The following is a 13,024-nucleotide window of genomic DNA, read 5'->3' on the forward strand; positions in this document are numbered from 1 at the left end:
TGCTCTACTATAAATCAAGATTCAAAAATCAAACTTGGGGTCAAAGTAAGAATGCACAGCTCAGATTCAAGAGGTAAGATAAAAAAAAAGGTTGAAAGAGAAGATTGAAGGTATGGTTGCATGTTTGATTTGGTCACTGCTTCTACCATCTATCTCCTCTGTGAATGCCGCTGTTACATCTTATTTTGGAGAAGAAGTCAAACAAGGTGCAGAAGCAAGTTTCAAGCCTAGGAAGCTTCGTTCCTCTATTAAAGGGTTGAACGACCAAAGATTGAAGTAAGAAGTGAGAGCACAACGTTTGGGTTCTCATAGCTCACTAAACTGTCTATTTTCCTCCTTCATAGTTTTCATTGAGTATCTCTTTTTCTCAATTTAGTCTTTCAGTATTTCAATGGTAAAAAACAAAATGGTATTAGTGTATTAAAATTAAATTTATATATAAAATATAAGGTACTTTTTAGATAAATATAATGATATGTTAATATTCTATTCATATTAAAATATAAATACTATATTTTAATCATTTTTAATATTTTAATTATAAAAAAAATTAATAATAATATATACTATATCTAAACTCAATTTAAAAATATAAATTAAGAATAAGATTAGACATGGTTGACACATGATGGTATTTAGGTGTGTCCAAGCGTGTCTAGAAAAGCATTTTGTATTTTTTTATTAAGATATAGTTGGACTTGGAAGACACGCATGTCAGATGAGTGTCATGAGTACCGTGTCGTATCTAAAATGTGTTCAACATGTGAACACTACAACTCGAGGAAGTGCTTGTGTTTCATAGTTTTAGACAAATTTTTTTTATCATTCTATGACAGTCAAGATCAGACAAGATCTTACATTCAATTGTGTATTCTTCTTATCTTTAATAGTCTTATTAGGTGTTCAAACTAATAAAAAATATAAAACTATCTCTAAGTATAAATTATAAGAGTACTGTGTCTTTTAAATAATTAATAATTTATAGTTTATTTTTAATTTTTTTAAAAATTTTTAAAAGAATTAATTTTAATTAATAAGATATGTGATAATTTTTAACTAAACACGCTATAAATTATTAGTATTTTATAATTTTATAATGTATTATTGATATTGTTATATTTCTTTTATGTAATTATCATATTAAAAATAAAATTGTAAAAAAAATTATAATTATATATATATATATATATATATATATATATATATATATATATATATATATTAAATCTTTTAAAAGACTAACTCTAAGAACTATAGTTAATTATCTTTATAAAAAAAATTATCTAAAAATCATCCCCTCCATATTAAAATTTCTGAATCCGTCCTGTCTATATATATAAATTAGAGATAATTATTTTGTTGATTCAAATTATAATAGCTAGTACTAATAGGTACTAATATGATTTTTAATTCAATTTTTATAAATTAAATATGAATAATAATAACAAAATTTTTTATAAATGGTATTTTAAAAAAATTGTGTAGTAAATTCCTTCCAACCCCCTATTATATACAAAATAATAATAATAACATATTTATTAATAATAATATTTTATCACATAATACAAAATATTTAATTTAAACCATTTCATATATTCTATGATTAATAATAAAATATGCAAAATAAATAAAATTTATTACATCAACATAAATATATATTTTATATATTCCAAAGTATTTTTTCAAAAACTCATTCCAATGAATATATGGTGTTGAGAACTTTGGCGAGAATTCAGCTACTTCATTAGTTATTATCATCCTTGGGATAAACTTGGGTATGGGAATAGCAAACTTGTCCTAAAGTTAACACATTCCCTAGAAAATCTCCTGAACCAACACCTGTCTGGTGGCACAACAATCAGCAACCAATGGAAAGTGCATTATATAAAGAACCAAAATACAATAGTTTCTTCATTATTAGCAAGGAAATCAAAGATGGAGGCTCAATTGCGCAAAGAAACAAGCACACAAGGAGAATCAGGAAAACAAAGCATTGAAGGGCTTTCATTTAAGGACAGCCCCTATCTTCAATACAAGGATTTGGAAGACTATAAGCGTCAGGGGTATGGGACACAAGGCCATATGGAACCAAAGCAGGGTCGTGGTGCTGGTGCCACTGAGGCACCCACTCTCTCTGGGGCCCAGGTTTCTTCTGAGGCCCAATTTGCTGCTACCGAAGCCATTAGTGGTGGAGGAATCCTTAAGTGATGCAATATATTTGAGAAATATATCACATTGACCAATCTTCATTGCTAATACATAATTGTATTACACTTAATTTATTGGTGATCGAGAATGCAACTAGTTCTTGAGTTTTTCTAGTTTATAATTTTGTTGTATGCCTTGTATTCCTAAGTGCATCATGTGCTTTTAGAATTAGTGTATAGCAACCTTGTATCTGCCAAGTAACTTAGTAAGCTGTCCGATTATCTATATAATCCCTTGTCAAATTTATACCCTCTTTGTTAGGAGGTAGGATAATTTTGGATTGGTGAGATACCATAGAAGTAGACAAATTAAAACAATACTTTATATGATTGATAAATACTGAGTATCTAGTCCATTATATTTATATTGTTACTATGTTGTCTCTGGATCAGTTTTGCATTCAGTCCCAAATCAAGACGTTCGTTTTAGATAATTGAATAATGAATTTAGTTTCATACACTTATTTTCTCTGCATAGTTTCCCCCTCGATAAGAATTAACGATAAGTGAGATCTGTCCTCCCCTCTAAACAACCCTGTTTGGCTTATATCTTAAGTTTATTTTGGTGTGCAAAATTAAGATGCGCGGTACTACAACTAGGATTGTTTGGTTTGAAATCTAGTAATTGGTTAAAGTTGATTAATCTAATATCCCAAAATTAATTTTCATAAAGCTATATAAAACTATCATTTGGCTTATATCTTAAGTTTATTTTGGTGTGCAAAATTAAGATGCGCGATACTACAACTAGGATTGTTTGGTTTGAAATCTAGTAATTGGTTAAAGTTGATTAATCTAATATCCCAAAATTAATTTTCATAAAGCTATATAAAACTACCATTTTATTTTCGGCGAAGACTGCAAATACCGTAAGCACAATTATTCCAACCAACCTTCAACCCAAAAGACCAAGTACTCTAATCTGATCTCTCATTAGGAAACGCCAGCTTTTATTTAAAAGTCAAGTTAATCAGACCCAAACTTTTACTCTCTCTAATCAAATCAGATTAGAGAAGGCCAGCTTTTATTTATAAGACACATTAATCAGACCAATTTTCAAAATTATTTTCCACGTTTATTTTTTTTTGTTAAAATAAAATTGTTTCAAATGTTATTAATGACACCCAAGAAATAAACAGAGATGAATCGCAATTGATTTAGGAATGTTGTAAAGCAAGAATAAGAATCAACATAACAAAATTGTAGTCAAACATATACCAATGATGAATGGTATTGAGCAAGAACATTCGATGTTATTATATTCATCATTCTATCGACTCAACTACGAGGCAAAATTTCAATTCAAAACTAAAATTTGAATTGACATAATAGAATAAGTTTTGGAACTTAAACTGAGAAGTTACTAGAAAATATATGCAAGTATCAAAGCTAAATGTATGATTTCATTGATTAAACAATTCAACACCATTGCAATGGCATTCCCAACAATATTTACTTTCTTGCCCTCTTTTTTATGGAGGCTACCATTTTATTGAGCATATTGATTTCATAATCCTTCTTACTCAATTCTACCCTCAAAGACTCGATGTCAAGATCCTTCTGTTTCAGCTGTTCCCTCAAAGATTCAGTCTCTGACTCGCTTTCCTTCAATCGTTCATTCAGTGCTTCAATCTCCTTCAACTGGGCGTCATTGTCGCACTTTGATTTCTTGGAAACATGAACTTCATCGTCCGTTTGTAAACCTCTCTTCAACGCAACAGAGTCACGAGGCTCACGTGTCGTCATCTTCCGAACAAAAATACTTGCAGTCATACCTGCATCTAGCTGAAATTTGACAAGCTTCTGCGGAATCCCATTTGAATCCTAACAAGAAGCAAATATATGTCACTGGTACAGGATTGATCGGAAGGGAACTCAGCTTTCCAGAAAGTGCATGAATATGCATTCATAATACGGTCTCCTAATAAGCCTCCTAAATACTAAATGAATGAAAAAATGGATGCAATCAATGACTTGGATTATTAAAAAGTAATTAATTCTTTCTTTCTCCACTCAATGATTAGGAGGATGTTTAGGAAAATTGATTCGGAGGATAAATCATTTCTCATAATAAAAACATGTCAAGAAAAAATTTGTGCAGAAAACTATATCAAGTTCCAGGATAGGGTTATTTACTCCAACAAATCCAAAATATTTCCATTGGAGCAAATGATTCATTTATCATTGTAGAGAATGCAAACCACAACTAAGCATTAGTTGTCCTCGGCCAATTAATTACAAACGGAAATTAATTACATCAAATTGCACCGATAAATATACCTTTAATTCAGTGCCTTGGATACTTTCATAGGCATTGTGTGCTTCCAGTGGATTCTTAAATATAGCAAAGGCAGAGTATTTATTTCCTTGTCCTGCTTTCTTGGAAGGCTGCAGCAAATTTTACAAAACTCCAGAAAAAGAGATCTATGCTTTTCGAATAAATACGAATGAACCTCTTCTTTAAAAAGTTGAGACAACTATAGACCAACTCTACCTTCACTTCTATTGTGTAGTCTCCAGGAAGAACTTTATCCAGTGTTTCGCTGTTCACAGTAGTTGGTATCTTATGAAGCAGCAGCTTTGCCATCTCACTTTCAGAAACCTAAAATTAGAGAAAATTAGTTAAAGACACCATCAGTACAGTATAGAACAGGTGATGTATTCGTAATCTTACTGGCTCTTGAAGTTGAACCGGAAAATCTTTATCAACACCATGCTTGATCCTTGCAAGAAAAAGTTCCATTGCTGCACGTGCATCATCTAGACAATTATGTGGAGCTCCATCTTTTCGAACTTCATAACCTAACACAGTCTGTCACAGTAATTGTTTGAGAAACTACAAATGTTAAGACTAATATTTGCTTCTTCATTTTTCCCATTATTTGATCAGATGAATTAATTTAGTGCAATATCCTAAATTTCAAAGGAATGAATTCCTCCAAAGGAGTGAATAGCTGGTCATAAATTCATAATGCCACATATTAAAGTAGTTTATAGTTGGCAGGCAGTATAGAAGGTTAACATAAGCAAATAAACAATTCGCTACTTGCCTTGCACAAATTATTTAAAGAAGGTCTCCTGTGAAGTGATCCATCTGAGGATTGGAAGATATATGCAGTATCAACCACTCTAACATGATATACCTTCAGCACTGCAAACAAGAACAGTTAATAAATAAAAATTAAACGGTAATACACAAAAAATTAAAAATAAAACAGAACCAAGATAAATGACTTCAACAGAAGGTATTCAAAAAAACACGGTAGGCCAAGAAACAAATCCAGAAAAAATGTGATTGTGACGTTTACCACGGAGATCATTATGCAAACTGTGTCCCACTAATATGGCTCCATTTGCTAACAACTTCTTCATGGATTTCTATGAAACACCAGCACTAATTTTCATGACTTATATCAGTAATACAGGATAACCACAATTGAACTACAAAATACCTGTATATCAGATAAGGAGCATGTGACTGCCACTAGATCTTGAGAAGAAACACCAGTAATCTCTGTTCTATAGTCTACAATTTCTTTCTCCGGTTTCACAAGTTCATTTAGCTTGACCTGAAATTTCATGAAAATTATCTCTGTCACAAAGATCAGAAGTCATTTTAAGACAATTATCTGGAGTGTGGAGCATCAATTATTTTTCTTTGTAATTTCTTTTGTTTCTTTCTCTATTCTGTGTCTTTTTGTGGAAAGGGGGATGCGGGTAGGATTGGAGAATAACCAACTACAACTAACAACGGGAAAACTTACCTCTAAATTATGGTCTACCACACATACTTTTACTAATGCTTCAGTCCCATCTTCACAGAGAACCATTTCACAATCAACAGCAAACATTTCAGTTGACTTCATTATCTTTTTTTTCCTAAGGTTTAAAATTATCCATCCCTTCAATTCAATAATAAAAAAGCAAGTTAGAAATCATACAGTCCAATCCAGATATTTCTAAAACTGAAGTAGAGCATGCCTAAATGATCCATTAAACTAGTAGAAAGATACATGGGTATCACAAGTATTAATAAAAAATATGAGTTAGTGTAAAATCAAGGTCACAAGAAATAATCTTTATATTGCAATATTCTCGCAAGATATCCAAGGCTTCTCCAGTTTCTTCTCAACCAAATGGAAGGTGCTTGCATATTTCAAGTTTGGACCGTCATCTAAAAGATATGTATTAAGCTGTTATATTGCACACTTCTCATGTTTCTTAAAATCTTCATGTGCAATTATTCATTCAAAGAATTGAGAATACTTGAATAACTGAAACAGTGACATGAAAGGCAAGAAAACACTTCATTTTCACATGGTGACCAGCTTCATGTTTAAGCGGTGTACACATTCAACATCTATTGCATTATGTATATGCACAAAGGCTGACCAAACATATCAAAGCACAGATAGTACAACAAACCTCATCAATTGATGGAAATGAATAATCCAATGGATACAAGGGGTGCTGAAGAGTTAGTTGGACTAGACTCTGTTCTGCCAACACCATAAAGGTTATAAAATTATACAGAATCATCAAGAAATGTAAAGGTTTAAAAGAAATAAACACCATTAAACTGTAAAGCAGCAGCCGTACGCAAAACCTTTGTTGTTGGACTTGAAAAAGATGCACATTCCATTATCAAAACTCAAACCATAGAAAGAATGGGAAGAAAATTAGCAGCATATCATACTTCAATATTTTTGTTGCATCTTAGATAAAACATACTATGCCACTGTCAACTAGAATTCATAATATCTTGAAACTTAGATTCTGCATCCATTTGATTGAAGCAAAAAGGTTAAAGGTACAGTTTTACAATGGTATGATGCATTGATGCTTTAGACAATATAAATTATAATGCAGTAAAACAACAATTGACACAATCATAAGTACCTAACTCGTAGTATTTTTTTTAATAATGACAAATAAATAAAATTAAGGTACACACAAATAAGTATTTAGAAGAAGATTTTATTGTATGAAATTCAATAAGTTTAACTGTTTGCAGAAAAGTTACAAGGGTGATATGCAGGCAGAAAAGAGAAAACCAAAATCACATGCAAAATATGCAACTTTTCAAGAACAAAAAATTTAAAACAGAATGAAGAATGTATACCAATATTTGGGTCATATAATCAAATTGCTTTAAATCAATCTAGCATGTCTATTACAATAGTGTTATTGCGTATTAGTAGCAGTTTAGTCTAGAAATGAAAGCTTATTTATTTAACAGCAAAAATTAGCCAGATTTCCAGAAGGAACAAGACTACAAAAACTGTACCTGATAGGGAGAATCATGTGAATTGTCTTTCAATTGGTCCAGTAAATACTGATTTGAATGATGGCGCAATATGTTGTCAAAAAACTGATTACATAGAGTAAATGGGTAAGATTTATCTAGTAATCTCGAAGGCTTTGTATTAACAATGCCTCCCACTAGAATAAGTGGAAACTGGAAACAAAAAAGAAAAGGAGAATTTATATGGGAAACTCAGAAATTCTTTACCTTCAAATCATCCTCATTTGAAAATGTTTTCAGAAATGCAGCCAATATCTCATGGGACCTCTTCGATGGGTCACTGACACCTGCCCCAAACTTTTTATCATGACTGTTCAAAAATTCTTTCCATTCTCCGAATTCGCCTTTCAGTCCTCTCTTTTGTGCCAATTTTACAATATCAACCAGCACCTATCCACATGGAAACATTAGTCATCTTGCAGGAGCAGAGGACAGCGAAGAAATAAAGGGAGAAGTAGAAAACCAAAAAACACCAAACCAAAACAAGCAGATATGTACATCAAAAAGTCCTAGAATGCTTCATAATTTATCAAACTGATCATGGGATCACAATTATCATCCTAAACAGGCAACGAAGTCACAATGAATTTTAGGTAACATACGATTCTAAAACTTGTCTTATGAACTCACACACTAAACACATACTTCATAGGAAATGTAATCCTTCGCCTACTAAATGAATACTGAATAATTTTATCTGATGATGGTTTATTCTTTCAATGTTGCTCTTGAAATTCTAAAGGGAAGGGAAACAAACATGAAACTAGCATTATGATAAACAGAGACAGGTTGTTTTATTCCTAGCTTCTCTTTTTACCATAGTTAACTAGCTATGTGCGTATAACAATAATTAAAATCCTTGTTAAATCTCATTGAACACAACTAAATGTTAATGATCCTTAACTTACTTTGTTCCCTTTCAATTTTTGTTCAACAGCCAAGGGGTTTATCATGAAAGATATTAGAAGAAAAAAAATTGGAACTGTGAACTTCTGCAGTAAACCTAGCTTTAGCTTATTCTCAGATCTCTTACTCACTGCCACATCCCTATAAACTCATTCAAGTCTCCAATACATGCAAAATGAAGCTCTTTTCTACACTCAAACTGAATCTTATATTATAATTTATCACTATATCACTGAAAAAAATGTGATTTTCCATGGAAAAAGGAAGGCGGGAACTTCGTTACCTTTTTGTCAGCGGTGTCAAACTTTTCGTCCATGTTAGCTAGCTAGTTTAGATAAGAAACAGTGGACGGAAGAGACAGTTGCCGGTGATGGTGGCGGCCGAGGCGGCGCCGAACACGGAGAAGGTGCAACCAGAACGGTACGAAGCTGATAGCTGGAGGAAGAAAAAGTGGGAAATTATGGGAAGGGTACTAAAATGTTCAATTTAAGGTTCACAATTTCACATTTTTTACAATCACATAATCACACCAAAACCATAAATTAATAAATCAGAAATCAAAATCAAGACATACGGCGACGGCGACTGATACGAGCACAGAGGAGGCTACGATGACAGCAGCAGTGACAACGACTCGCAGCGAGTGGCGATAGCAGAGTGAAGGGCAGCACAGAGCGACAGAGCCACCGAGAAGTGGAAGGCGGGATTGGGACGAATTATGAACTAAGGGGTGCCCTAACAGCCTAATAACCAGTGTTACTCTTAACTCGGCCGGGCCGGGACCGGGTAACTTTGGGTAATTATACCGAGTACATTTTTGTCGGTTTGGGTATTTTTTTTTTTGGTCAAGTGGATTTTGACCTAAACAAATTGAGTCTGAGCTACTTTTTGGATTGACTCGGGTCTTCTATTCTTGAGAGTTGAGAGGACAGAGGCGAATGAAGAAGAAATTGTGTTTGGAATTTTGCCCAGGATGTTGAAGACTTAAGCTGAGACCTAACAAAAGGGTTGGGCTAGTCCATCATATTTATGGGTCAAAGGCTAAACGGCTGAAACAAAAACTGCTGTATCCATGTACAAAAAGAAACACTTTATTTCTATTGGGTAAGCTATTTCGGACCTAGACCAAACTTCCAAGCACAAAGGCGCACAGGATTGCGTGACACTTAGGTAGCGTTTGGTGGAGAGACAGAGACGGAAAGACTGATACTGAGAGACAGAGACAGAGAGACAGGGATTGAAATAAATCTCAGCATTCTGTTTGGTGTAAAATGGGAGACAGTAATTGAAACAAAAATGAAACTCTAATTTAATTTGCACAAAAGGTAAAATTAGAATTAATTAATTAAATGAAAGTATTTTAGGTATAAAATGTTATTAAAATTTCAGTCTTCATCTCTAAAAATTTCAGTCCCCTGTGTCCCTACTTTTTGGAGGTACTGAAATACTGAAATTTTAGAGACAGAGACAGAAATTTTAGTACCAGTCTTTGAACTAACAAACACGATACTGAATCTCAGTCTCTCAGTCTCTGTCTCAGTACCTCAAAACAAACACTACCTTAGGGTTTGTTTGGATGGAAAGATGGAAATGGAAAGGAAGGAAATAGAAAGGAAAGAAAAGAAAGGAAAGAATTTGAATGTATTTTTATTTTCTCTTGAGTTGTTTGGATGAAAGGAAAATGAAAAGAAAGAAAAGAAAAGAAAGAATAATTTTTTTTATTTGATTAGAAAGAAAATTAGGGAGAAAGAAGAATGAATTAGTAATAAATGACATTTTTGTCTTTATATTTATAAAAATGATATTTTATGTATATGATTTATGAAAGGACAAATATGGAATAATGTTTTTGGGTTTCTCTTTCCTCAGTTTTCCGTCCATAGTTCGAAGGAAAAATTTTGAGTGGGACCCACTCTTAATTTTGAACTGTTTTAGTTTTCCATTCAAAATTTTATTCCAAACAAACAGGGAAAAATAAACGTTTTCCCTCTCACTTCCTTCCTTTTATTTTCTTTCCCTTGATTTTCAGTCCAAACAAACAATACCTTAGTTTGATCCAAAAAGAGACTTTTTAAGGCTACAAAGCATAATTATGAGAACCGAATTGATAATGGATGCCGTCATACATCTGAAACAGAGTCATTAATTCAATCTATAAATTACAGTTGACTCAGTCACAATTAAAGGATTTAGATTTTTAAAGTTTGAATTTTATCAATCTATTTATCTATTTATTCTATTATATAAAAATTAAATTTCTGTACTTAATGATGAAGCTGACATGGCATATTTTTAAGAGTATTTTTTGATTTATTTCTTTTAACTTAATAAATACAAGTTACTATAGTGAATTAATTATAGTAACTAATTAATTTGATTATATATTTAAATATCACACCATTTATTATAATTTATATATATCAAAAAATTAATTATTAAAAATATTTTTCAATTTATTTCTTTTAACTCATTAAATACAATACATTACATTAAATTAATTATATCAACTAATTGATTTAATTAGATATTTAAATATCACACAATTTATTATAATTTATATCAATTAATTAATTATAATTCATTATATCGATTATTTTAATTTATTAATTTATAAGGTACATATTAAAATAGAGAATTTGTTATTTATTCTAATTGAATACAATAAACACAAATTAATTTAGTTAAAAAAATTATTATTTTCTAAGAGAGTGTTTCTCTATTTGTCTTTTTAATTCATTAAATTTAACCAACTATTTCTTGATTTATTTTTTTGAATTGAATAAATTAAATTAAATCAAATCAATTATACTAATTATTTGTTTGATTAATTTTTAAAAATATTTTTATTTGATTTGTTTTATTTATTTAAATATATTAATTATAGCTAATCCATTATTTAATTTTAGTAGGATAAATATTAAATTCAATTTCTAATATAAAAATACAAAATTTTATTCCTTCTATTTTTATTTTATCATTATAAAAGGTCATATATATTAGAAGATGATCTCATTCTCTTATCAATTACTCTTTTATTTGGTAGTTTTTACAACAATTTTTTTTTCCTATGAGACGTTATGGCAAGAAGGCAACTATCGACTTATCGTGGATACAAGCCACCAGACCCTCCAACTCCTACTTGGAGCTATATATAATATGTTAACCATGAAGTATTCATGAACCATGGTTGACAAGTTCTCAAGTTGGAGTTTATAAAAAGCCTATTTTTGACAATTTCAATTTTAACATGGATTATAAACACTAAAAATGTGTTGGGATAGAAATTCAATGGCCAAATATTCAAAATGTTATGGATATAAGATCAATTTACAGAAAGTAAGAAAAAATCACTTTTGAAATGTTAATCCGAAATATATAAATCTATCGTTGTCACTACCTTTGTTTTATAATTATTTTTTGGTCTCCAGATTTGCTACAGCTATAAAAGATTTGAATATTTAGGTCATGAATGTGGTTTCAGTAGATACTCCATATACACTTTCTATATATATAAACACGGTCTTTTGGCATGTATTGCGATTGGTGTAAATCGTTTAGCACTTATCCTAGGTCCTACAATTTTCTCTATGCAGATTATCTGTTTTCAAGACTCAAGAAAATGTGTGTATAATTATTTCATTTCTTATTCATCAAAACCAATAATTTGTTAGATCATATCAACAAACAATAATTATCTGTATCATTTTGCTAATATATTTATTGGTCTCTTAGGTGCAATTTTCAAGTTGTTTTGGCTGAGATTGATCGAATTGTGAGACCCAAAAATATGCTTATTGTTCGAGATACTGCTGAGTGATTAATGAGCTTGAGAGTATAGTGAAGTTTATGAACTGGAAGATTTGCATGACTTACACTAAAGAAAATGAGGGCTTTTTAGGTGTTTGAAAGTCTACGTGACGGCCTACAAAGGTTGTGACGCTCGAATATGTTGTTTAATTGATAGAATGGATAGGTGAATTTTGAATTATGATCTAAAAAAATTCCTGTGTAATTGTATTTCCACATTTATCTATGTATCATAGTAGTTAGACATTCATGTATTTGGCTTTTTTTTCCCATTTGGTTATTGATTTTGATCTCCATTTAGAAGTTGGTGTATTTTTCTATAAAATAGTGATATAGATAAAGAAATTTCATCACATTCTTGAAAATGTAGAGTTCCTCGCCTTAGAAGTAAAATAATTAAGATTTTGGACTTTTATATAACGAAGTAGATAGTATTTATGTAATTGAATATTTCTAAAGGAACACTATATTGGGAAACATAGACTAAAAATGTTAGAAGAATTAATATTATTAGTATAAAAATTGAAAAAAATTATTAAATTATACAGTTTAAAAATAAGGCCATTTAAATTTATAGTTAAATTTTTTCAATTTATATTTATAATCCAAACTTATCAATAGTTTATAATATGATTTCACAAGTTATAAAATGTGATATTAGTCATTGTTATATATATGAAAAATGTGACTCATTTAGTATTTAAATATTTTATTTTTTATTAATATTATTACAATAAGATACATGTAATTTTATGAGAATGATATAACTTGGACTTTAGTTATCTAAAAATTGGCTAAG

At 30.7% G+C, this 13,024-nt stretch overlaps 1 protein-coding gene across 3 annotated transcripts; it reads right to left on the reverse strand.

Annotated features, from left to right (window-relative positions):
* Positions 1-3,427: 3,427 nt before the first annotated feature.
* On the reverse strand, positions 3,428-9,197 carry LOC130936717 (small RNA degrading nuclease 1-like). Of its 3 annotated transcripts, XM_057866856.1 has the most exons (13): positions 8,993-9,197; positions 8,702-8,853; positions 7,720-7,902; positions 7,495-7,578; positions 6,633-6,701; positions 5,972-6,109; positions 5,660-5,776; positions 5,516-5,585; positions 5,258-5,358; positions 4,882-5,019; positions 4,702-4,809; positions 4,488-4,595; positions 3,429-4,031 (listed from the first exon to the last, which is right to left on the reverse strand). In XM_057866856.1, exons 2-13 carry the CDS (start codon positions 8,732-8,734, stop codon positions 3,660-3,662), a joined length of 1,521 nt encoding a protein of 506 aa, XP_057722839.1. In that variant the 5' UTR covers positions 8,735-8,853; positions 8,993-9,197; the 3' UTR covers positions 3,429-3,659. The 3 variants fall into 3 exon arrangements, with proteins under 3 accessions (XP_057722841.1, XP_057722839.1, XP_057722840.1); XM_057866858.1 differs by lacking the exon at positions 8,993-9,197 and having other exon boundaries at positions 3,428-4,031; positions 8,702-8,739; XM_057866857.1 differs by lacking the exons at positions 7,495-7,578; positions 7,720-7,902; positions 8,702-8,853; positions 8,993-9,197 and adding an exon at positions 6,807-7,081 and having other exon boundaries at positions 6,633-6,706.
* Between the last annotated feature and the right edge of the window lie 3,827 nt (positions 9,198-13,024).

The sequence above is a fragment of the Arachis stenosperma genome, chromosome 6 (genome assembly GCF_014773155.1).
Source record: "Arachis stenosperma cultivar V10309 chromosome 6, arast.V10309.gnm1.PFL2, whole genome shotgun sequence".
In the NCBI taxonomy this organism is placed as follows: domain Eukaryota; kingdom Viridiplantae; phylum Streptophyta; class Magnoliopsida; order Fabales; family Fabaceae; genus Arachis; species Arachis stenosperma.

Coding starts and splice junctions, on each gene's coding strand:
- LOC130936717 (XM_057866858.1), bottom strand. CDS start 8,734: ATGGACGAAAAGTTTGACACCGCTGACAAAAAG. Junction 6,110..6,632: donor CATTTCCATCAATTGATGAG/GTTTGTTGTACT, acceptor ATTGAATTGAAG/GGATGGATAATTTTAAACCT. Junction 5,359..5,515: donor TTTGCATAATGATCTCCGTG/GTAAACGTCACA, acceptor TCTTGTTTGCAG/TGCTGAAGGTATATCATGTT.